At 42.4% G+C, this 26,594-nt stretch overlaps 1 protein-coding gene across 8 annotated transcripts in view; it reads left to right on the top strand.

Annotated features, from left to right (window-relative positions):
- Positions 1-26,594, top strand: part of veph1 (ventricular zone expressed PH domain-containing 1) — a 315,263-nt gene that overhangs the window by 159,793 nt on the left and 128,876 nt on the right. For all 8 annotated transcript variants that reach the window (XR_015759192.1, XM_087993606.1, XM_087993605.1 and 5 more), the window contains one exon: positions 18,338-18,558. Coding sequence is in view for 7 of the 8 variants with exons in the window: in XM_087993606.1 (XP_087849732.1) it covers positions 18,338-18,558 (221 nt within the window). In the remaining variant the exon portion in view is untranslated. The remainder of the gene's footprint in view (positions 1-18,337; positions 18,559-26,594) is intronic.

The raw sequence follows: 26,594 nt of genomic DNA, 5'->3' as shown, positions 1-26,594 counted from the left end.
TTTTATTGAAATTTTTCATTTTGCACTCATCAGGGACAATTCACCAGAATACCAATTCAAGGAGAAAATCAAAATTTATACTATGGAGATGCCGGTGTTGGACTGGGGTATACAAAGTTAAAAATCACACAACACCAGGTTATAATCCAACAGGTTTAATTGGAAGCACTAGCTTTCGGAGCACTGCTCCTTCACCACCTGGTGAAGGAGCAGCGCTCTGAAAGCTAGTGCTTCCAATTAAACCTGTTGGACTATAACCTGGTGTTGTGTGATTTTTAACTAAAAATTTATATTATATGAGATGAGAGTGCTGACTGGTTGACAAGTGGATTTTCATTAGTGGAGGCAATGCTATGGAAAATGGTAGCGATTGGTTAACTGCCAAGATTTGTTTAGATTTTACACCAGGCACTTTGACTGTAGTCAGGGCATCACCCTAAGAAATGGCTGTCACCTATTTTGATGAGTTGAAACTGAAGGACACCTAATGTGCTCCGATTGTTCAAGAAGGATGCTAGAGTTAAGCTGGGAAATTACAGGCCAGTGAGTCTAATATCTGTGGCAGGAAAACTATTAGAAAAATAAATCTCTAACGGACAGAATTAATCTCCACTTGGAGCACATTGATTAATCAAGGATAGTCAGCATAGCTTTGTCGGGGTTGATTGTGGGGTGGGGGTGTGTGTTCATGTTTAACAAATTTGATTGTCTTTTCCAAGGAGGTGATTAGGTGCATCGATGAGGGGTGTACATTTGATGTACATGGACATCAGTAAGGCTTTTGACAAGGTCTCACATGGCAGGCTGGTTAAGAAGCTAAAAAGCCATGGAGTCCAGAATAATTTGGCAAATTGAATCCAAAATTGATATAGAGGCAGGAAACAGAGTGATAATCAAAAGGTGCTTAGTGACTAGAAAGCTGTGTCCAGTGGTGTACTACAAAGTTCAGAGATGAGTCCCAGTGCCGTTGTTGAGTACGTTAGTAATCTAAACATGAAAGAGGGTGGAATGATTAGTAAGTTTTCAGATATCATCAAAATTAGAGGATTGGCCAATAGCAAGGAGGAAAGCCTACTACTGCAGGACAATATTAATGGTTGTCAGATGGTCTGAACAGTGGCAAATGGAACTTAATCCTTAAAGGTGTGAAGTGATGCCTTTTGAGTGGAATGATGAGGCAATGGACTACTACAGTAGGACACCAGAAAGTACAGAGGTTCAGAGGGATCATAAATCAGTGATCGCATTAGGACAGGTAAATAAGGTAGTTAAGAAGGCATATAGAATACTGCTTTTGTTAGCTGAGGTATTGAAAACAAGAGCAAGGAAGTTAAGATAGAACTGTGGACAATGTTAGTTAGGCCACAGCAGGAGTACTGTGTGTAGTTCTGGTCACCACACTGTAGGAAGGTGGTGATTGCATAAAAGAGGTTACAGAAGAGATTTACCAGAATGTTGCCTGGCGAGAGTGATTCAGCTATGAAGAGAGATAAGATAGGCTGAGCAAAACACAAAGAACTGTTGATATTGGAAATCTGAAACCTGAAACAAAAACAGAAATTGCACAAGAACCTTAGCAGATCTGGCAGCATCTGTCGAGAGAAAACAGAATCAACATTTCTCACCCAGGGACCCTTCTTCAGATCCCAGATAATCTCGGGTTGGTTTCCTTACAGCAGGGAAGTTTGAGGGGGACCTGACTAAGAGGCATAGATAGGGTAGTTGGGGAGAAACATTTCCTCTTTGTAGAGGGGTAAAAAACCAGGGGGCACAGTTAAGATTAGGAGCAGAAAGTTTCATAAGGATTTAAGGAAAATGTTTTTCACTGAGAGGGTGATGGATTTCTGGAACTCACTGCCCAAACCATCAAGACATTTAAGAACTGTTTGGATGAGCATCTGAAATGTAGCTACCAATCAAGTACTAGAAAATAAGATTAGAATAGATAGCTTTGATGACTGGTGCAGACTTGAAAGGTTTGAAGTGCCTTTTGCCATGCTGTAAAATAAACACTCTGACTCTAGGTGCAGTGTGTGTACATGTTCCTTCTCTGCACAGAAAACAGGACATAATATACATAGTTTCCAATATGCACAAGTGCACCACACTGTGAGCCCAACTGATGTTGTAGTGATTGTAATGAGGTCAGCCAGCTGGTCCTGCTAGAATATGAGTTCCCTGAACAGGGCTGTTAATCTGGTCCAGTCAGGGAGCCCTGGCTGTCGTTTAAAAAGGGTGAGTGTCAGAGATATTGACACTCTGATACATGACCCTGAATGAGACAGTGTTGAAGTCAAGGACTGTTCAAGTGTAACTAAAGGGAGACTTGGAAATGAGATACTTCAGTGGCAGTGAGCGTGAGATTAATGATGTAGCCATGCAAAAATGCTTCCTAGCTGATGCCTAATTGACTTCAAACAGACACTAAAATTGGTTTTATCATTAGAAAATTGGGCAAGTGGAGCATATGAGTTGCAGGGTATTCCTTCGGAAGTGGAAGAAACCAAAATATCATCACAACTAAAATTAAAACCTTTCAGGGTCCGGCGAGAACAGATCAGAGTAGAGGATGGCATATTGTTATGCAGAGCAAGAGTGATTGTCCCAAGCAAAGGCCACTATCAAATATTGGCTGAACTACACCTGGGCCATCCAGGGGTCTCCAAAATGAAGATGTTGGTGAGAGGTTATGTCTGGCAGCCAAACTTGGATGTGGCCATAGGGGCAGTGCCCAGACAAAATTACTGCCAGCAGCTCCCCACATCCGTGGGAATGTCAGGGTAAACCATGGGCTTGGTAGCATGTAGGGCCGACAGTCTCACTAGATACCAAACTGCCACCATTCTTATCTGATGATAGGACCACCTCATAGGAAACTACAGGGATAGCACCAGCAGAGTTGCTAATGGTTAGAAGACTCTGGTTAAATCTGATCTTCCCAGACTGTGGGAAGCAGGTGAAACATCATCAGGAACATGGCAGACACAATACTCCATCATTTAAGAGAGCCAGTTTGATACAGAGAACAAGGTTTGATATAATAATCACACAAATGGCATGGTCAACATGAGGATCAGTGGTGTCTAAATTTCAGATAGGTGTGACAATCCCGAACAAACATGTGGACAATAAGAAAGCCACAAATTTACACACAGTGTGGCAGCAAACCCTGCCCTGCTCCTTGGAATAGCAGGAAATGTTGTTGGAACCCATGGATTCACCCTCTCCATCAAGCATTGTCGAGTCCTCAAATTACAAGATGGATATGACAGAAGTAGCCATCTCGATGCCTTTGCCACTAGAAGAAAAGAGTGAAGTTCTATCAAGATGTTCCTAGCACAAGAGGCAGGTTCCTGTGTGTTACATGCTGCTCATATCCAATGCAGAGTCAGAAGAAACTAACCCAGTCCTACAATGCCCCAGGAGGCTCTCCAAGAAAAAGGAGCAGCCTATGTTCTCAGAATTGCAGCGCTCTGAAAGCTAATACTTCCAAATAAACCTGGTGTTGTGTGATTTTTAACTATGTCTCGGATACAGAGGGGGAGGGATATTGTAATTGTAATGAGGTAAGCCAGGTGGACATCATAGAATGAGCTCTCTGATTAGGCCTGTTCATCTGGTCCACTCAGGGGGTCCTGGTTGTCAGATAAAAAGGGTGAGTATCAGAGATACTGACACTCAGGTACCAAACTCAAAATGAGGCTATAATAAGTCAAAGACTGTTCATGTGTAAATAAAGGAAGACGTTGTTAACAGGATACCAGCCTCTGTGGAGTTATATCAGATATTAGTAAACCTGTTGTCGGCATAATTCTTCAAACAGTCAGGATTATCTAGCAAATATTGACCAATTGCAGAATTGTTACAAATATTGGAACTTAGATTTATGCAAGTGTGAGCTAGTGAGGTAAAGTCAGCAACTTGCTTGTTGTGACCAACCAAAGAAATACGCTGTTTGATACAATATGCTGGTCTTTGGGTCATACCTGACATCACACAAGCATTTAAACACCTTTACCACACGACTCGTTTGTGTGATGTGTAAAACAGCCTTTTGGTTAGATGGCAGCATCCTGTTAGTGGTAAATACCCCTCATTCTACATATAGCAATATGAACAGTTAGTTTCACCAGTCGTTCAAACCATTGAGATATCTTATCCTTCCAGGGTAATCTAAGGTGAACTGGGAACTTTTCAGCACCAATGATTGGTGGATTGCAATAATTAGCACATCCCTTTGACTGCTCACAACAAGCTAGGTATTGACTATGCCCAAACAGCCCACACTTAGTAAATTCAAAATATAATGTCCAACATCAGATGTGATTAAGCAATTGGACAATACTTCTTGATAGTCTTGAGCATGCAAAGAATTATGCTATCAACCAATTTATGATTGTCAGTTGGGCTCACAGTGTGATGCACGTGTGTGTACTAGAAGTTTCACATTTTGGTATACAAGGCCCAGAAATTTGCTGACAGAATGAACATATACATATGCACACACACACACTGCTTGTTTTAACTCAACCAAATAGGTGATGGCCACTGGCTGAAGTATTTGTCAGGGCTATACCCTGACTAATCCCATTCAACCTGCCTGGTTTATAAACTAATTAAAACCTGTCAGTTAACTGCCAATCATCATTAATTAGTGTATTCTTCATAGCAAAGTCTTAGCTAATCAGAGTTCACTTGCCAACCAATCAGCACAGTCCTCTCATACTGTATCAAGGTATTTCTTTCCATTGACTTTGTTTTCTTGCAAATCATACAGATGAATTCAAGCTGAAAAGCTTCAGCAAAGTTTGTCTATTTTCAGCAGTATGCTTTGATGAACTGTGATTTTGTTTAACAATGTTTGAATTCTGTACTGTCAAATGATTACCAAAGTATATGATTAGCTGCATTTTACTTTGGGACATCCAGAGGTCATGAAAAGGTACTAAGTAACAAGTCTGTCTTTCCAATACAAAATGCTAAACTTTTTAAAGATATAAACTTCTTTGTGGAATTAATGCTTAAATTTTGATTTTAAACGTAAGTATTAAACAATTACATTTGTTGGTCATAAAGTATCTGTCAATGAGTAGGTGGTTTATTGGGCACAATTTAATACTTCCCCAGGAATGGAGATGGAACCTGTCATGAGGGAAGAAGAATTGTAGTGGAAAGTCTCTACTATCCCCAAATTAAGCCCAGGGTAGGAAGGGTTAGGAATAGACTTTACACCTGGAGGCCAGTTGAAGTCCTTGATATTCAGCTGGCAGACAAGTGTTGTGGGGGGAACAGTGAAAAGCCCCAGGTGAAAGCTTGGGTAGACAAGCAGGAGGCTGGAAGAACACAGCAAGCCAGGCAGCATCAGTGGTGAAGAAATCAACGTTTCGTCCACGGCTATATCTGAAACGCTGACTTGTCTATCTCCTGATGCTACCTAGCTTGCTCTGTTCTTCCAGCCTCTTGCTTGTCTACCTTGGATTCCAGCATCTGTGTTTTCTTTGACACTAACAGGTGAAAGCCTGGCAGGCATGCATATGAACTGTAGTGGGGTTGGGGTGTGAGGTGAAATCCCACATCCTCAGTCTCTTATGCTTAATGATCACATCACCAAGGGAGAGATTCATAAAAAGGCATACCTAGCCTGCACTGTTTAAAATGAAGACTCCTTTCTCCCTCATTCTCCTTAACTTACCTATATTCTGGGTCCAGTGACAATTCTCCTCATAAGGTCATCTGTTGTTCCAATAGAGGCACTGATCCTGGTGGTGATGCTGGAACCAATGCCTAATTGGCTGGCAACTCTGAGGGGGATACCTGAGTCCTGATTGGCATTTAATCTAGGTAGAGCTCCTGGAAATGGCTGTGGTAGGTTTGCCATTCTTCCCAGACCTAATTTGACACTACTGAGTCACTGGAGGAACAAGAGCCATCTCTCTTCCTCTATACCTGCGGGATGCATGTTCAGAAATTGCGTGGTTAAGTAAGTATAGTAAGCCCTGTATTCCCATCCAAAAGCATGATACAAAGTGCTTTCTAAGAACTATGGAAATATGAGGCAGTGCCCTTCATCCTAGAAGCCCATAAAACAAAGCAATTACATGGGTAACCCTTGAAAATTCTGCATAACAAATTACTATTCTTGCTTAAATTCATGAACAGTAACAAATATAATAAATATTCGGATGCTGATTTGTGAAAACGTTTCAACTATGGTTTCAGCTTTAATGTACACTTAATTATCCTTCCTTCATAAAATGATTTCAAGCCTCAGTTTTCCTGCAGTAAAGTGAATTCACAAATTTTTGTTCTTTTACTAGTTAAAATCAGAGTCAGTTACTGTGTAACACAGGTATGTTGAAAAATTCAGACTCTTCAGCTTGAAAGGATAAATATTTAAGATATGAAGTCAGGTGGTGGGGGGGTGGGGGGGGGTGTGGAGAAATCATGTCGAGCTCTATCGACTTGAAACCATCACTGTAGAATGAGGGGTTATAAATACCAACTTGTAAAATGCAAATTCCAGATTGATGTAATGGAAGACTTCCTCCTATAAAGAATGATTAATGAGGAGATTAGTCTCTTGGGTAGTGTAAAGGAGGTAAAACCTTTGGAATTATTTTAGCGGCATTTGAACGTTTTGTCTGTTTCTGTGAAAGCATGGAGTTATTGAGTCAAATGCCTTTCTTGATCTGTATTTACATGTTGATCTTTCTGGAATGTTTAGAGTGCAAGTGGGAAAAGCCATACTGTCAACACAGCTATCATTTCCAGGGAGGTTTGAGACTGAGGGATCAGCTGACCACTTTGAAAGATAGTTTAATTCTGGACTGAAGAGAATTTTTCATGCACCATCACAACTGAGAACTGGTAAAACTACCTGCTCCAAAAATGATTATTCCACTTCTTACCAGAGTCAGATTAGAGTTACAGTGTCATTGTAGCATTGGAGCACAGCAGAAAGGCTTTAGCAGGGTAAAGTAATCCTTAGATTCTTGCTGAATTCAGTTGGAAATATTATAAACTAAACAGTGAAAGTTTGCATTTCTTGTTACATGTGCTAGTTTGTGCTAAGGATTTATGCACTGCTGCATTTTAGGACCTGGGATTGAATGGGTTCAGGGGCTGAATTAAAGCTTTGGTTGTTTAGAGTTTGCAAGTTCATGTACTGCTTCCAGATGGTGATTTGTATCAACTTAAACCTAGTATTCAGCCAGGGGCATAAGTAGCTGCATTGGAATGAAGGTATGCGGGCAGCCACATAAGTTTCTTTTATTTGTTTTATGTATTTTCCCAGGTTTATTGCTTCATTTTGGAATATATGCTCATTGCATATTACCTTGAGTGACTTAGTCTTTTTATTATAACGGCTGTGCCAAATCAGTTAATCACAAATATATATTTGGATATCGAATATATACAGTAATCTGAGATTTCTTTCAGTGCTACCAAACCCCATAATGTTTTATTTCCTCCTCTTCTTCCATTGTGGTCTTAAAGATCAGTCCTCCTGCAGTAAGTGATCCCAGTGCTTTCACACAACAGTCCACATTGATTTTTGTCCCATGCCCAAGCCTTTTTCACTGATTCCACAATCCAGTCTCCTACAGCATTCCTATATGTTTGCAGCATCCCCACCCCCAACCCAATGCTTCCAAATCAATCTTTAGTTCTCAGTTTTCCACGTGCCCAACTTCCTGAATCATTCTGGTGTTCTAGCGCTCCTTTATATACATTTACCTTTCTTTTAAACACATCAAGTGCTGCCTCAGTCCACCTTGGTACTCTCTGATCTCATCCCACATCTCATTCATAGTCTCATCATCCAGTTCCTCCAGTACTTTCTGTCAAGCCCAGACCGAATTCCCCAGATCACATGTTATTTTGTAGATTTTGGGAATTTGAAGTACCAGAAAATACTGAAAATACTTAGGTTTGGCATCATTTGTAATGATATAAAGAGTTACCTGCACAAGCAAAAGACCTTTCATTATCAAGAGACAAACTCGAGAGATGTTTTTTTCCTCAGTGAATATGTCAGTCCAGTCCATGTACATCTTCAAACCTCCAAGCTGTGTGATAAGAGTCAGGACTTCATTATCAATAAAATTTAAGATGTCCATTTATTTTCCCTTGTCACATTCCCTCTCTCCTTGCCCACCAAGCCAATCATCACCCAACAGTCCCATCTGCATGTTGCCTAAACTCTCATCCCTGTTTTTCTCTTTCATCTTGCTTTGTTTCCACTCTTGAGCCCAGCATGATCAGGGATTTCTATACATATGCAGGAGCTCCCTCTGTCGTGACAATTTAAAGTTCAAGAGGGGCTGACGAGTCACTGTTCACAGTAGAAGCACCTCGGGTAGTATCCTCCAAAGCACAAGGCAGTCACTCCTGCTCTTTTTGTCAGGCATAGTTATCCCTCCCTGCCGACCTGAGATGCATATGGACTTGCTGGAATCTCTACATATTGACTTGCCATTGCGACTACTCCCTTGAGGTTATCAACAAGACAATAATTACAAGGGTCTGTGCATATTTCCAGCAGCCACTGATGGCCTACTGGATCTAGCTCTCCAAGAGAGTCACCGGTCTCTCAGTGGAGGAGGCCAATGTGTATAAAAGAGATAGAATGCAGAACCTGGGGCCTGGGTGGGCTCCTCTACTGTCCAAGCCAGACTGTGCATATCTTCTAGTACCTTGATCAGATCGTCATTGACCTCACGTGAATGTTTTTGATTTGGCTGATTTATTATTGTCACATGCACCTTCTGTTTTGCGAGCAGTACAAGCAGAACATGCCATACCAAGTGCTTCAGGATAATAGAACAGCGCGAGGAATACAATGTTACGGCTGCAGAGAGGTGCATAAAAAGCAAGATCAACATTAAATTTAAAGTTTGAGAGGTCCATTCAGATGTCTAATAACAGTAAAGAAGAAGCAGGTCTTGATCCTGTTGGTACGTATGTTTCAACTTTTGTACCTACTGCCTGATGGAAGAGGTTGGAAGAAATTGTAACAGGGCAGGGAGGCATTTTGGATGATGTTGGCTGCCTTGCAGAGGTGGCGGCAAGTATAGATGGATTCAATGGATGAAAGGTTGGCTTGCGTGATGAACTGGGCTGTGTTCACAACTCTCTCTGTAGTTTCTTACAGTCTTGGGCAGAGCGATTGCCATTTCAAGTCATGAATTATCTGGACAGAATGCTTTCTATGGTGCATCCATAAAAATGGGAAGAATCTTTATGGACATGCCAAATTTCCTTAACCTCCTGAGGAAGTAGAGGCATTGTTGTGCCTTCTTGACCATCACATCAATGTGGGTGGACCAGGACAGTTGTTGGAGATTATCACTCCTCAGAGATTGACGTTCTTGACCATCTCCACCTCAGCACCATTGATGCAGACAGGGGTGTGCCCTCCACTTTGCTTCCTGAAGTCGAAGACCAGCTCTTTCATTTTGCTGACGTTGAGGGAGAGAGCGTTATCTTTACACCACGTCACCAAGCACTCTATCTCTTTCCTGTATTCTGTCTTGTCATTGTTTGCGATCTGGCCTATAATGGTAGTGTTTTCAGTGAATGTGTAGTTGGAGTTCGGATGAGATTTGGCCACATAGTTATGAGTGTATAGGGAGTATAGTAAGGAGCTGAGTATGCAGCCAGTGTTCAGGATTGTTGTGGTGGAGGTACTGTTGCCTTTCCCTATTGCTTGCGGTCTGTGGGTCAGGAAGTAAGAATCCAGTTGCAGTGGGAGAAGCAGAGACCTAGGTCTCAGAGTTTGAAGAGTAACTTAGTTGGAATTAAAGTGTTGAAGGCGGAGCCGTAGTCAATAAATAGGAGCCTGACATAAATATCCTTATTATCCAGATATTCCAGGGATGAGTTTAGGGCCAGGGAGATAGCATCTGCCATGGACCTGTTGTGCCGGTAGATGAATTGCAAAGGATTAAGGCAATGTGATAGGCTGGAGATGATGTGAGCCGTAACTAACCTCTCGAACTACTTCATAATGATGGAGATCAGAGCCATCGGGTGGTAGTGGTTGAGGGACACTGCATGATTTTTCTTTGGTGTAGGAATGATGGTGGTTTTCTTGTAGCACTTCAGATCGTAGTAAGGAGAGGCTAAAGATGATAGCAAATACTCCGGCCAGTTGGTACATGCAAGATCTGAGTGCATCGTTGGGGACTCCATCTGGGCCTGTCGCTTTCCATGGATTCCTTCTCAAAATGTCCAAGCTGATGGCTGTAGCAGTGACTGAGGGAACAGAACCATCCAAGGCTGTTAGGGCAGGTAACAGCATTTCATTGACCTTGCATTCAAAATGAGTGTAAAATGCACTAAGCGCGTCAGGAAGGAATGTAGTTCTGTGCACTATCCTATTCTGCTTTGCTTTGTAGCTAGTTATGTCATGTAGGCTTTGCCACAAATGGCAGTGTCAGTGTGGTTAATCTGGGTCTTAAGTTTAGTCGCATTTTGTCTCTAACAGCCTTATCGAGGTGTATCTGGATTTCCTGTAAAGGCCAGGGTCATCTGACTTGAATACCATGCACTTGGACTTCAGTAGGCAATAGATCTCCCGGTTTATCCATGGTTTCCGCTTGGGGAACATTTGGATTAACTTTGGAATGTCCAGCAACTGTTGCCTTATGGATGACTTCAAGAGTTTAGCATGAGCCACAACGTGCACATGTTTCTGTCTCCCAGTGACCTTGGCTGTCACAGTATCCCACAGCTGGTCAGGCCTGTGTGTTGTGCACTCACTGGGCTGTAGCCTGAAACTCAATGTGAATGTGTCTGCACTGAAATGAAGATATCTGTGCTAGTAAAGGTTTCAGAAGTATGATGTGACACTGCTCCTCAGATATGCCTGCCTCCTCCCTCCTCAGAGGAGCATGTGTGTTCCTTGCAGATGATAGCTTTCATGTTTCTGTGGTTGACCTGTAAGAGAACTGATGGGTCCTTTCCAGTTGTTGGTCTCCAGACTTGGCTGATGTTGAGATTCCTATCTGTACACGAGAGGATAAAGGGGCATCACTTCAGGTATGCCCCTGGGATCACTCACTCTCTTCTGAAAATGTACTCCAGCTTCAGCAACAATGAGAGAGTTGTTCTGCCTGCCTGAGAGTCTCTGCTCCATGGATGTCTCAAAGAGGGATTCCAGCACCACTCCAAGCCCTTTCTTTTACATTATTGGCCCGTCTCCCCTTTGGAGAAACTGAAAAGAAATATTAGTCTCTGATAAAAACAGACAGAAGCCTAAGCACCTGGCATGTTGGCTGCAGCCTTTGTGCCTACAAGCATGTATGTGTCATTGGGCTACTCTGGGGTGACTTTGCAAAATTTATCATGATTGATCGCCACCCCTTGACAGGGCTCCATCCAATATTTCCAGGGAAAATGCTGCAACCTCACTCCATAGTCATGACATTAGGGGAACCCCAGTTGCACACTCGCACTTACCCAGTTGCTGACCAGGAAGAGAATACAGGCTTGGACTCACCATAGCCAAGTGGAGAAGGTATTGTTCACCTGTGGCATTGCAACCAGGTTCTCCACATCAATCCCATGACTGCTGACCTTCGTTGTGACCTCTGTCCAGATTTACTTGACTAGAGAGGGAGGTTTCCTTCTGGCCTTGGGGATAAGGACCCATCTTGCCGAGTAACTTGGAAGAGGACATGGAGTAAGCCATCACTAAAATGTGGGGCCACTTCAGATCTTGCCCTCGCAATGATGGCAAGTGACTGCTTCTTGAAGCTTTGACCCATCCTGCCTTACTGATCTCTTGGTTTTCTCCCACTCCTGGCTAGAGATCCCAAAGGGAAAGCTCTGAGGCAGCGTGGAAGCAGCTGCACAAGCATCTCTGAGACAGCTCTGGAGGAAACCAGCTACAAGAGGAATGGCGTCTCTGAGGCAGCTCTGGAGGAGACCAGCCACAAGAGGAAAGGCATCTCTGAGGCAGCTCTGGAGGAGACCAGCCGCAAGAGAAATGGCGTCTCTGAGGCAGCTCTGGAGGAGACCAGCTGCAAGAGAAATGGCGTCTCTGAGGCAGCTCTGGAGGTGGTCCTAAAGCTGGTGGATAAGCAGGACCTAAGATGTATTTTCATTCTGGAGTCTTTAAGATGATGCCAGCACATTTGATCATACCCGGTGAGGATCCACACACTGCCTCAGTCCCCGTGCTTGGCTGGTGAATGGGTCAACTATCCCACTGCCTGTTATTAATTGGTCGACCAACACAACACATTGAGAACATGGGATCTGAGAATGAACACCATTGCCACTCTCTTCTGGTCACTCTATCAGTTCTGAGGAAGGGTCCCTCAATCCGAAACATTAACTCTGACTTCTCTCCACAGATGCTGAGCTCTTCCAGGAATTTCTATTTTTGTTCCACTCTCTTCTTGCCCTGCCTCCTCCCCCTCAGTGAGTCACTTTTAATCCCAGGCAATGACAGTGGCTCTCAATATACACAAGAGTATTATTGACAATATCTACACAGTGACTAAAACATCAGGGCACTTTTAAAATGGGTGCATGAAGAAATGGTTTCCCAAAATGTCCACTGGAATAGATCTGTCAAACAATGCCCCTTAGCTTTGGGCAGTTCTGGGATGGCCCCATCACACGTTACTGTGTGGGCCTTGACAGAGTACAAGGGAGGTGAAGTCACAGCTGCATGATGCCAGAGACCTGAGACTGTCTTGTAAGGGATCGGCAGGCACAATAGTGATGATCCCTGCAGGATAAATGTAAAGGAACATTGTAGCATTTGTAGGTATTGTATGTCTCTTCATTAATTGTTTTCTGAAAAAAGAAAATTTTGTTTACTGCTTCATTGTAAGGATATTTATTTCATTTAAGATTAAATGCCACTTATTTAATGAGTCAAAATGTAACCAGTTACGTTTGTGTAACTTATTAAGTGTTAATGGATGACAGAGCTAAGTGAATCAAGGGATTGAGTAGGTAATGGTGGATGGTGACAGATTAGTCGGTGGATTGGGTGGTAAATGGCTATAATGTTGAGGTGTGGGTCAGGGATTTGGATAAGCTGGGGGAATAGGGGGAGTTGGGGGGTTGCAGTGAGTCCAGTCAGGTCAGGGGCAGGTGGTCGGGTCCATGGGGTTCAGGGGACAAGTCTGGTCAGATCAGGTTAGAGGTAACGGATTGGTCAGATGTTGATGCTAGGGGAAAGGATTTTGATAGATGTGGTAGTCAGTGGTTGTTGGGAGTAAGATTTATAGTTTGCCAGGAGTTACAGCAGATTTTAATTCCTCTAACTTTTCTAACTATTAAGATCAGCAAGATATAACTCTCTGAAGCCTCTGACTCTAACTCAGAGTTTGGGACTTTATTGGAGGGTTCCAGATGTCAGGTAATTGCCCATCAGGCATTTCAATGTTTTGGGCCGTTTCTGGGGAGTCAGCTGCATTGGTTAAGATGTCCTCATGGCTGCAACGTGCAGCTCCAGTTGACACTTTGGCTGCACCTATTTTCTTATCTGGAGGGTGGGGCAAAAATATGCAGTTAAAATCGCCTTTTATTAACTTTGTTTAAATGTTCAACTTCTACCCTTTGCATATTATTCAATTTATGTTTTTTTTCATGCAGAAGTCCAAGCAATTTTATTGGAACGTAAATAGCAATTGAAAAACATGCTTTGGATTTTTCCGAAACAATTTGAGTACTTTCAGCAAAAGCTTAATCTAATTAAGTGTACAGCATTCAATCGTATCCTTTAAAAAGACGTATGTCTTTGAAACTTTCAGTTGGAGATGAATCCAAATTGGTTGCAGCTTACTTAGATTATCTGTTTGATTGTATCATTTTTCCATCTGGAAGAACTGCAGCAGTTCCCAGCATGATCTATTTAAATATTAGACAGAATATGTAGCAGAGAAAATTTGGAGGAAGTCTGTGATTAGCAGATTTGAAATTTTAAAGTTCAAGTCTTAGATTTTTTTTTAAGTTCATCCATGGGATTTGGACATCACACACTGGTTGAATATGTATTGCACATCCCAATTGCCCTTGCCAAGATAGTAGTTAGTCATAGAGATGTACTGCATGAAAACAAAACCTTCAGTCCAACTTGTTCATGCTGACCAGATATCCTAAATTAATCCAGTCCCATTTCCCAGCACTTGGCCCATATCCCTCTAAACCCTTCTTATTCATGTACCCATCCAGATGCCTTTTAAATGTTGTAATTGTACCAGCCTCTCCCACTTCCTCTAGCAGCTCATTCCATACTCGTACCACCCTCTGCATGACAAAATTGCTCCTTAGACAGACGTGGGTACTACAGATGCTGAAGATTAGAGTCAAGATTAGAATTGTGCTGGAAAAGCACAGCAGGTCAGGCAGCAGCTCAGGAGCAGGAAAATCAACTTTTCGGGCAAAAACCCTTCATCAGGAATGAGGCTGGGAGCCTGGGGGGTGGAGAGATAAATGGGAGAGGGGTGGGACTGGGGAGCCATTTTAAATTTTTCCCCTCTCACCCTAGTTCTGGATTCCCCCAACCCAGGAAAAAGACTTTGTCGATTTACCCTATCCATACCCCTCATGACTTTATAAACCTCTATAAGGTCACCCCTCAGCCTCCAACACTCCAGGGAAAACAGCCGCAGCCTATTCAACCTCTCCCAATAACTCAAAACTTCCAACCTTGGCAAAATCTTTGTAAATATTTTCTGAAACCTTTCAAGTTTCACAATATCCTTCCAATAGGAGGGAGACAGAAATTGCACGCAATATTCCAAAAGTGACCTAACCAATGTGCTGTGCAGCTGCAACATGACCTCCAACTCTATACTCAAAGCTCTGACCAATAAAGGAAAACATACCAAATACCTTCATCGCTATCCTTTCTACCTGCGACTCCACTTTCAAGTAACTATGAATCTGCACTCCAAAGTGTCTTTGTTCAGCAACACTCCCCAGCCCCTTACCATTAAGTATATAAGGCCTGCCCTGATTTGCCTTTCCAAAATGCAGCACCTTGCGTTTATCTAAATTAAACTCCATCTGCTACTCCTCAGCCCTTTGACCAATCTGATCAAGATCCTGTTGTACTCTGAGGTAACCTTCTTCACTGTCCAATACACCTCCAATTTTCATGTCATCTGCAAATTTACTTATATCTCCTATATTCACATCAAAATCATTTATATAAATGACAAAAATTAATGGACCCAGCACCAATCCTTGTGGCACTCCACTGGTCACAGGCCTCCAGTCTGAAAAACAGCCCTCCACCACCACCTTTGAGCCAGTTCTGTATCCAAATGGCTAATTCTCCCTGTATTCCAAGAGATCTAACCTTGCTAACCAGACTACCATGAGGAACTCTGTTGAATGCCTTACTGGAGTCCATATAGATCATGTCCACTGCTATGCCCTCATCAATCCTCTTTGTTACTTCTTCAAAAAACTCAACCAAGTTAGTGAGACATGATTTCCCATGCAAAACGCCACGTTGACTATCCCTAATCAGTCCTTGTCTTTCCAAATACATGTAAAACCTGTCCTCAGGATTCCCTCCAACAACTTGCCCACCACCGACATCAAGTTCACTGGTCTGTAGTTCCATGGCTTTTCCTTACCACCTTTCTTAAATAGTGGCACCATGTTAGCCAACCTCCAGTCTTCTGGTATCTCATCTGGGACTATCGATGATACAAATACCTCAGCAAGGGGCCCAACAATCACTTCCCTAGCTTCCCACAGAGTACTAGGGTATACCTGATCAGGTCCTGGGGATTTATCCACCTTCATGTGTTGTACGATATCCAGCACCTGCTCCTCTGTAATATGGACATTTTCAAGATGCACCATCTGTTTCCCCACTATCTGTATCTTCCACGTGCTTCTCCACAGTAAACACTGATGAAAAGTACTCATTTAGTATCTCCCCCACTTCCTGCAGCTCCACACAAAGGCCGCCTTGCTGATCTTTGAGGGGTCCTATTCTCTCCCTAGTTACCCTTTTGTACTTAATGTATTTGTAAAAACCCTTTGGATTCTCTTTAACCCTATTTGCCAAAGCTATCTCATGTCCCCCTTTTGCCCTCATGATTTCCCTCTAAGTATACACCTACAGCCTTTATACTCTTCTAAGGATTCACTGGATCTCTGTTGTATCTACGTGACATATGCTTCCTTCTTTTCCTTGACCGAAACCTCAAATTCTATCGTCATCCAACATTCCCGACATCTACCAGCCTTGCCTTTCACCGTAACAGGAATATATTGTCTCTGAGCTCTCGTTATCTCATTTTTGAAGGCTTCCCATTTTCTTGCTGTCCCTTTACCTGCAAAGTTCTTGCCTGATGCCATCAAAATTGGCCTTCCTCGAATTTAAAACTTCAACTTTCAGATCTGGTCTAGCTTTTTCCATTACTATTATTTTAAAAATAGTACAGCACCAAAGTGCTCTTCCACTGACACCTCAGTCATCTGCGCTGACTTATTTCCCAAGAATAGGTCAAGATTTGCACCTTCCCTAGTAGATACATCCACATACTGACCCCCATCATAAACCACTTCCGTCCATTTGGTGCACTTAAATGCATAGTGCTGCTTAGAGGAGAGTTCCTAGGCTTTGATCCCATGACACTGAAAGCAAAGCAATTTATAGATCCACGACAGGATGTTGTGTGACTTGGAGGAAAACTTGCACGTGCTTGGTGTCCTTAATTTTCTGTTTGCCTTGTCCTCAGAGGTGTAGAGGTTGCAGGTTTGGAAGGTGCTGTTGAAAAGTTTTGGTATGTCTGTAGATGGCGCACACAGTGCAACTGTGCATGATTAGAAGGAATGACTGGTTAGGTTTGTGCTTGTGATGCCAATCAAGCAGATTGCTTTGCTGTGAATGGTGTCAAACTTTTTGAGTGTTATTGGAGCCACAAGTGGAGAGTACTCCACTCAACTCTTGACATGGTTGTGGATACCTTTGCCGAGCTGAGAAGTTGATTTGCAGACACTTTGTCCCCTGTCTAGGTGACATCTTCAGTGCTTTGGAACCCCTGGTTAAGCGCTGCTATACTGTGTCTTCTGGAATTTATTTGATTCCATTGCTGTTGTTTCTGGTTGCCAGTTCTGGTTGTTCGTTGTAGTGGTCTGTCTATTGGGTCTAGATCAATGTGTGTAATAGTGGAGCCCATGGATGAGTGTTATGCTTCTAGAAATTCTCTGGATGCCCTCTGTGTAACTCGTCCTATCATCGTTGTGTTATCCCAGTCATACTTATGATCCTTGTCCTCTGTGTGTATGGCTGCTAGGGACAGCTGGTCATGGCGTTTAATGGCTAGATGGTGTTCATGGATACGGATTGCTAGTTATCTGCTGGTTTGTCCTATATTAGTGTTTCTTGCGGTCTTTGCATGGAATCTTGTAAACTACGTTTGTCTTGTACATGATGGGTAGAGGGCCTTTTATCTTGGTGAGGAGTTGTCTGAACGTGGCTGTCGGTTTATGGGCTGTCATGAACCCGAGTGGTCGGAGAAGTTTAGCTGTCAGTTCCGAGAGGTTTGTTATTTAAGGTAGTGTGGTTAGTGAGTTAGATCGTGACACATCCTCCTCACATTGTTCTGTGAAGAACATTGAATACATGACAAGAGTGTACAGAAAAAGCCCCACACACTGAGCAGATCCTGAACTACAACAGCAGCCACCCGAACACACACAAGAGAAGCTGCATTAGGACCATGTTCAAAAGGACTACAACACACTACAAGCTCCTGACCTGCAAAGAGAAGAAAATAAAGACCTCTACAAAGTCTTTGCCAAGAAAGGATATCCACATAACTTCATCCGCAGATGCCTAGCAGACAAACAATGCAAGGAGGACGTGCCACAACCTAATTCACTAGCCACATTACCTCACGTAAAAAATGTCTCGGAACTGACAGCCAGACATCTCCGACCCCTCGGATTCGTGACAGCCCATAAACCGACTGCCACGCTCAGGCAACATCTATAACATACAACTATTTTATTATTCTAACGTTGTAGTGTGTTATCTTAGATGTAACTGGGTTGTATTCAATCTGACATTTCTTTGTCCTTTTTAAAATTTAACCAGGTCCTTTTGAATTGTATTATGTTCTGCTGGGTCATTGGGTAATAACTAACCTTTTTGATTCCCTATTCTGCTCATTATCATGTAGTTTTGAGGCCAATTCTGGTACCTTCGCTAAGGTAGAATCGTTCAGCATCAACCATGTATTGAACCTGGGGACTGTTTGCTTTGCTTATTTTTATTTTTTTTAATGCTTATTAGTTTATAAATGTTGTAACTCACATGTTAAATTGTATCTCTGATTTTCCTCAGGAAAAGGCAAGGAGCTGTCTGGTTTATCTGGTGACCCAGCTAGCAAATATGGAACACTGTTTTCATCACATCTTGCTCCTGGAGATTAAAAACATCACTGACACATTTGGCAACATTCTAGGTGCTCAGAGCAAGGACATTTATTGCATGAGTAACAGTTTTACTGCAATTGCCAAACTTCTTGTCAAACATCTTGAGAAAGACATTGCTGCAACAGTGAGGTAACTTCTATTCTCCTAAATATTGCCAGTGTTTCTTTATCTGTTTTTTTTTCTAGATTTATTTGTCAAATTAAATTTGCATCATAATGAGTCATAATTTGCTGTCAAAATAAGCAAGGTCAATAATACTCATTACAGCAACATTCAGTTAGTGTAAGTAAGGAAATTCAAAAGCTGTTGTCTAAACTACACTGTCCATCATTAGCTTCTTGAAAACGGCAACATCTTTATATCTGCCTCACTATTGCAGTGTATTGAAGGGAGTGAAGTTTCTGCATTTTCACAATAGTTATGAACAAATCTGTAATAGAAAGATGACTAATTCATTTCTGTCTTAGTCTTAGTCTTTTTACTGATGATATCTTAATTACTGTCAGTCCTGGCACAAAAAAATGTGGAGTCTCGTTCCTTCAGCTTGTCGTTGTTGATGAATTTAGTTCACAGTTTAGAATAAAAACTCATTTTCTCTCAATCCAAATTTTCTCTCCCTCTCTTCTCTTTCTGTACTAATTTGATATCACATCTTTCAATCTGATTAATTAAGGAAATGTACAGTTGCTTTCCCATTCATTCAGGTCCAAGGTGTCTTTTCCCTTGCTGCATGTTTATTAGTTTATACCTTTGGTAATTTGTCGTAAAAGAAAAATAACTTTCATTTTACAAGGGCGCAACCAACTAATGTCAGATGCAGTTAGTTCCCTGCCAGAGCAAATTATGGCGCAATTTAGAAGTATGAATATGTTTTGGTTTTGTTATATTTAGATTGTTCCTGGTGGTCACAGCAGATTTATAAGTCAGTAAAGTTGGTGTTTATTTCAGTTATTAGTCCTAGCTATCCTATACATCAATGACTATTTCAACAGCTACTTTCAACAAATTAAACAAAGCAAACAGTCATCAGTTTCAATACCTGCCTGATGCTGAATAATTCAGTAACTGTTGAACTATTGAAGAAAACATAGCTACATAGAGATGTATAGTTTCAGTCTGACATTTAGAAGACAAACAAAACAGCAATTTGGATTTGCTCTTGAGAACCTGATGACTTATTTGAGTTCCCTCAGATTTTCTAATTGAAAATTATTCTGCCAAAGTTCAAGTCTGTTAGAAAGAAAATGCATGAGTTATTTTCTAAAATACTTAAATGAAGAAAATGTTAATTTGAAGATATTTAAGCATTTTGTTAAATTAAATTGCATAGATGATATCAAACTACAAGGTTATATTTATCAAAAAGGCATAAACTGCATGGGTCTCTGTTATCTTGAAAAGGCAATACTGAATGGTTACCCAATAAAGATCTTTCTTTATAATGAGGACTATATAGTGTCCCATTGAAAGTAAAGATAAACCTGTATTTATTGGAAGATGAACACAATTCCCTATCAAGCTAGCAAGTTGAAAAAGGTCAATTGGTGTATTACTAGAAGAAAGAAATATTGATAAAACAAAATTAAAACTATGTTTTACTGATTTTGTATCATTAATTCTGATCAAATCTTGCAGCATTGATTAGAATCCCTACAGTGTGGAAACAGGTCTTTGACGCAACAAGTCCACACCGACCCTCCGCAGAGTAACCCGCCTAGATCCATTCCCCTACCCTATTACTTTACATTTCCTCAGACTAATGTACCTACACTACACATCCCTGAACATTCTGGGCAATTCAGCATGGCCAATTCACCTAACCTGCACATCTTTGGACTGTGGGAGAAAACCCATGCAGACACGGGGAGACTGTGCAAATTCCACCCAGAGAGTCACTCAAGGCTGGAATCGAACCCAGGTCCCTGGCGCTGTGAGGTAGCAGTGCTACCCATGGAGCCACCGTGCACTTAAGATCACTATTTAGATTACCTATAGTGTGGAAGCAGGCCCTTTGGCCCAACAAGTCCACACCGACCCTCCAAAGAGAAACCCACCTCCCTATATTTACCCATGACTAATCCACCTAACACTACGGACAATTTAGCATGGCCAATTCACCTAACCTACACATCTTTGGGTGGCAGGAGGAAACCGGAGCACCTGGAGGAAACCCGCACAGACACGGGGAGAATGTTCAAACTCCACACAGACAGTTGCCTGAGGCGGGAATTGAACCCAGGTCCCTGGCGCTGTGAGGCAGCAGTGCTAACCGCTGAGCCACCGTGCCGCCCCACTGTTCATCAGTTTTCATTTCCATGCCGTGTGGTTTCTTTGCAACTTTTACACATAATTATAAACACTTAAGTCGCCAGATGGGTGTTGATGTTCCCATTTTAACTGGGAAACATACAAGTATCATTGAAGTACGGATAAAGTGGAACCTGAGGAAATACATATTATTTGAAAATGTTAACATTTGTTTTCCTTTTACCATAATGGTGGTTATAGTTGTATTAGCAAATAATTTTGTGCTGAATCTTTTCATGTTTTGGCAAAGTTTGATCTGCATAGAGTTTCACAGGAAGTTTCTGACTGAGAAGCCGAGTGTATTTTCTTGCACCACCATCCAAAACTCACCTCACTAATAACTGCCCTCAAGGCACCTCTCTCTTCCAATACTGGCTTGAATTTCTCATATACTGGAGCTGGAAATTCGTGCATTGCCAGGAAAAGCTCATGTCATATTTAAAGCACTCGGTCGAGCACTGACAGTCTGGGTTTGACCCACATAGTTGCAGACATTCACCCTGAACTTGGCAGACTAGGGGACATTGGCAGCCCCTTCCATGAACAGTAACCTGAATGGGGTGATGAACAGGAAGGTTGCATTCTTACCTCACGACTAGCAGACGAGGCCACTACACCAGCAGTGCAGCAAGGACAAAGACCTTCACCCCTCCACCAGGGTAAGTGGCACCATCTGCTTTCTGAAACCTGACCCTCCCTGATTCTTTCCCATACATGTCCCACCACTGCTCTACCACTGCTGCGTGCAACATCTTCCCTCACTAGTTCTCACCCACCGCACTCCCTACCATCCACTCCACCTACACACCACCAATCCTGCATGGTCCCATCTGGCTTCCTCCACCCAGTTGTGAAACCCAGAAATGCATTGAGGCAGAATGGAAGAGGGAGAAGGAGGAGAACCTGTGGGCACATTGATGGCATGGGTGACATGGCAATGGAAATGCATACTCACTCAGGGCACCTCACCAATTCCTTCATTGGCACTAGGACTAATACACATGCCAGTCACTTCTTTCTCAGTCAATCTTTTCCTTTGTCTTATTACAAGGAAAGATGGACCATAATTGGTCAGAGAGAGCCAGGAAAGATGGTGGGGTGCCAATTATTCACCTCTTCACCCTCAACAAGGAGATGATTCTGGTTCTCACTGACGAATACCTGTGGAAATGTAGAAAACTCTATATCCTGCACCCCAGTAAGAAGTATTGTCCATCCCAACACCCCCACTGATAATATATTGTTTACATGTCACAATGTCTAACGCATGGTCTTGACATTTCCACTGTTTTGTCTACTGCATGCACCAGTAGGATATTCATGGTAGTCAGGGTCAAAAGAACTGTCCCACCAGACACACCGTCCTCCATCTCTGAGAAAGGGGAGACTAATTTTACAGAGGAAGCACTGCAAGCTATCTCCACCAGCTCAGGCACTGACACCTTGGTGGGTATTTTCTCTCGATGAGAGTCACAGCCCCTTCCAGTGAAAGCATCAGTGCAAGATCTCTGCAGCTGCTCGAGGAAGAAATGCTGCTGGTCACTCGGAGGCATGTCAGAGACCAGATACCTGCTCCCCTTCAGGAAAGGGAAGACCCATGGTGTTGAAAAGCACAAGCAGACACTGGAGTAACTGGCTACTTTGAGAAGGGCACTGGGCACTCTGACACAGGCTGCAGGACTGCAGCAACACATTTGGGATTCTGTTGCCTTCATGGTCAGGTTGACAGCTGGCTTGGGCAGGCATGTCCAGAATACTCTAATATGCACACAGACCTGCGCTCCATCACTCTAGTCACAGGTGCTCAGCGCCAATGGCAAGGCAACAGGGATGTGAGGGACTGTGCCCTAACTCTAGATACACCTTGCTCATAAGAAGATGATGTTGGTCCAGTAGGTATCCAGCTAGAGGAGGAGCCCTACAGAAGTCTCCCAACTGGACACTGCCAAAGTGGCTGGGGCTGAGCCCCGTGGATGTTCAAGCTGAGGAGCAAGCACTTTTATCTGGTCAGGGTACATTCAGCCATTTTTCTGGAGCTGTCCAACCAAACCTCCATAGCCAATGGACTCCACTGTAAGCCAGGCTTCCTCCACCCAGTTGTGAAACCCAGAAATGCATTGAGGCAGAATGGAAGAGGGAGAAGGAGGAGAACCTGTGGGCACATTGATTGCATGGGTGACATGGCAATGGAAATAAGTTTCTACTTTGATAAACAAATGTTCACTTCTCCCCACAAACTGAGTAGGGGTCTCTGTCTAGCAACAACTGGAACATTGAAGATATGGAGCCTACCATCTTTAATGCCACCAGATGCCTCATGGCCTGAGGTGTGAAGTGAGCAACTGGGATCTAATGGGTAAATGGCAAATGACTGCTACTTTGGCAACTCAGCAGAATCTTTCCAGTTAGACAAACATTACTACTTCATCACGGGGATTATGGAATTTTTTTTTAGTCTTGCACCGACATCTTATGCACTGCATCCAGAAGCCTGATGCCAAAGGTTCACAAAGCAGGTAGTATTTAGATGTGTCTTTTACAGTGTACAAGTGTTTGTGTGATGTTGTGGCCCTTTGAAGGGACTTGCATTAGTTGCACTTTCTCACAGAACAAAGCACTTACACTGCTCACTCCAGATGTGATTGTAGTCCTTTTAATCTCCACATGTATACTTGTTAGTTATAGCACGATGGAAAGCAACAACAGTTGTTTCTCAAAGACTGAATTTCAATTCCAGCCTCCCCCTCTCTATCTGGTGAACCCTCAACAGAAAAATTTCTTTCCTGGCGGCCTTCTCTATCAACCCCTTGGAATTTGCACTTTCTGAATGCCCAGAGCAATACATCTATCAATGTTTTCAACTGGCCACATGCTAGTTCTGTTCATGTACTGTCCCACCATCAAAGCCAGGGTGCTGCTTACAATCAATAAACACCCCCCACTCCACTTCCCATGTGATCCTTTTCCCTCTTATATTACTGTCTCCCCCTCGCATATATATTAAGGTACCCATTTCAATATTGTAATCTCATATGCATCCCAAAATTCTGACTCTAATCTCTCAGCTAGGTTCTACAGCCTCTGTGCTGCAGTAGTGTTCTCTGACTAACACTCCTTAACTTTTTATAAATGGACTTCCGGGACTGATCATGGCCCAACCCCTTGAGCAACTTGACAGCTCCAAATGATGATTGACCAGCTCCCTGAATGATAACTCTGCAGCTTCCCAACCTATCTTCCCCTGACTTACTGTGCTGGGCCCCTGGCTGATGGGTGTCTCTCTGCACTGAAGACTACTCCTCTTTGACCTGGAAATGTAGCCACTAGGTTGAAGCACACACAGTGTATTGGTGTGTATGCTGCAGGTGAGAGATTGATGTAGGACTGTGGCATTTAACAAAGGTGTCCACCCCCTTGACAGATGACAAGCTGTCTGGCTTTATTTAAACTGCATGCATGGCAGAAGTACATATAAGCAGTTAAAGTTCAGCTAAGGGGGTGGAGCACTACTCTCAAGAAAGATATACTGTGAGCATTCAGGTATACACAAAGTGAGTGAGCACAAAGAGAGTGAATAAGTGGGCCTAAGATGCAGCTTGGCTTGATCCAAGAGCTGGGTGCCTGTCTCTTGGTGCAAAGTGTCTGTGCAGCAGGTACCAGTGCACTTACACAATGTCTCATTAAAGTGCAGCAGCATATTGTAAGCGGAGGAGTGCCATGATGATGCAGTGAGGTTAGCATGTGTTGAATGCCAGTATCAATGACTGTGGAATGCCTGCAGATAAAGCCTGTGGAGGATAGTCTCAGACATTGATGCCAAGAGTCCGAGACACAGGCCCAGAAGACCAATCTGTCACCAGGTAACTGCTGCTTCTGTAATGCGGAGAATTCCCAGTGTCTGGTTCTGTCCGGCAGGTGGGATACTGAGAGAGTGCATTTTAATGAGGCAAAATTTGGTAGTAGTGAAGGTGATAATGAATATTAATCCTCATTTATAGGTATTTTGACACTCATTATTGAGAATCACATCTTGACATCCGAGACTTAGTTAGAAATTGTATCTGAGGTCTTGATGTCAAGAAAGGCCTCCCTCAATATCTCTGATGACTCTTTGAAGTTTCTTAACCAGCACTGATCAGAACCTGGAAAGTTTCATCCGTACAAATGACAACTTTATAATCATTACCCATATTTCTTTGAGAAGATAACTTATAAAGAATCCTCTTTTGAAATGATGAGAAAGTGCTGGTGATGGACCGGGGTGGACAAAGTCAGAGGTCACACAACACCAGGTTATAGTCCAACAGGTTTATTTGAAATCTCAAGCTTTCGGAGCACTGCCTCTTTGTTAGGTAAAGTGGAGCTGGAGTGTTAAAGCTCACCAGCAGGATACAACCATAAGATTTCAGTAGAAATAAGGTTTTCTCATAGCCTGATAATAACATAGAGAATCACAAATCATTTTGGAAATCATTTTGTCATTTTACTTCACAGTGCTACCTTATCAAATCAATTAAAGTTTATACTTTTGGTGCCATTTATGGATTTAACATCAAATACAATGAAACAAACTTTACAGCAAAAGTGTCACTCTCTAACATATCCAAAACTATTACCTTCTGCACTTAAATAAGAACTTAAATTTGCAGCACTAATTTCTATTATATGTCAAGTACACATTATCCGAATAGACACGTTCAGGTCAGCTAGATTAATTAATCACAGGTCCATTGAATCTAGCACCACAGCAACATTCCAGTCTGTACAACAGGAAGTTTAACTTAAATAAAACAACTTCTATATTGTTTTTGATTTTTTTCAAGAAAAACATGGCTTTTGTATTTAACAGATCCATGACTCATGCCTGGTGGGGATGCTAAAAAATAAATTGCTTGTAAATTAGACCTCATAACTCTTGGGCTGTGACATGCTTGTTTATCAGCAACTTGCAGACCCCATTTATACTATTTCTGAATACTCTGTGGGCTTCTGGTCAGTAAATCTTTAATATATGCCTCAAAGGATCAAGAAACAGCTGCACTTTTGTCTACGGTGGAGCATGCATAGGAATCATCAAGGTTCAGGAGTGTTAGAAATTCTAGTAGATTGATCAGTGTAATGGGCTGGTTAACTTCCATTATACTATCTATCATTTTCTTTGATCCATCATAGTCAGATAAGTGCACTGACTATTGGTTTACAGATTTTTAAGCAACTAAGCGTGATTTATTAAGCAAACTGGAATTGAAACACTATGGAAGTTAGTTTATTGGAAACTGTTTAATTTTACACAGATCTTTGTATTCTCTGAGAATTTGTTATCCATTATTGTAGGTATGTTATCAGCCTTTAATTATGAACAATCCTGGCTCTTTCTGTGATAAACAACAGAAAGCAAAATTAAAGTGACATAGCAGCGGGTTTCTCGTTATAAAGATATTAAATTTGCCAATAGAGACAGACAGAAATTAATTACACTGGCGGCATGGTGGCTCAGTGGTTAGCAATGCTGCCTCACAGCACCAGGGACGCAGTTCAATTCCAGCCTTGGATGACTGTCTGTGTGGAGTTTGCAAATTCTCCCTGTGTCTGTGTGGGTTTCCTCCGGGTGTTCTGGTTTCGTCCCATAGTCCAAAGGTGTGCAGGTTAGGTGAATTGGCCATTCTAAATTGCCCATTGTGTTAGGTGTATTAGTCAGAGGGAAATGTGTCTGGGTGGGTTACTCTTCAGAGGGTTGGTGTGGACTTGTTGGGCCAAACGGCCTGTTTCCACACTGTAGGGAATCTAATCTAATCAAAAGGCTAAATGCAATAGTTCTATTTGGAGAGTATTGTTCAGAGTATTTTGGCTTTGATATA

This window comes from Chiloscyllium plagiosum, unplaced genomic scaffold (assembly GCF_037043375.1).
Source record: "Chiloscyllium plagiosum isolate Xiang-an unplaced genomic scaffold, Cpla_swu_hap1 HiC_scaffold_13, whole genome shotgun sequence".
Classification (NCBI taxonomy): Eukaryota; Metazoa; Chordata; class Chondrichthyes; order Orectolobiformes; family Hemiscylliidae; genus Chiloscyllium; species Chiloscyllium plagiosum.
Note: the sequence above shows the minus strand (reverse complement) of the source record. Positions and strands in the feature narration are given on the sequence as shown.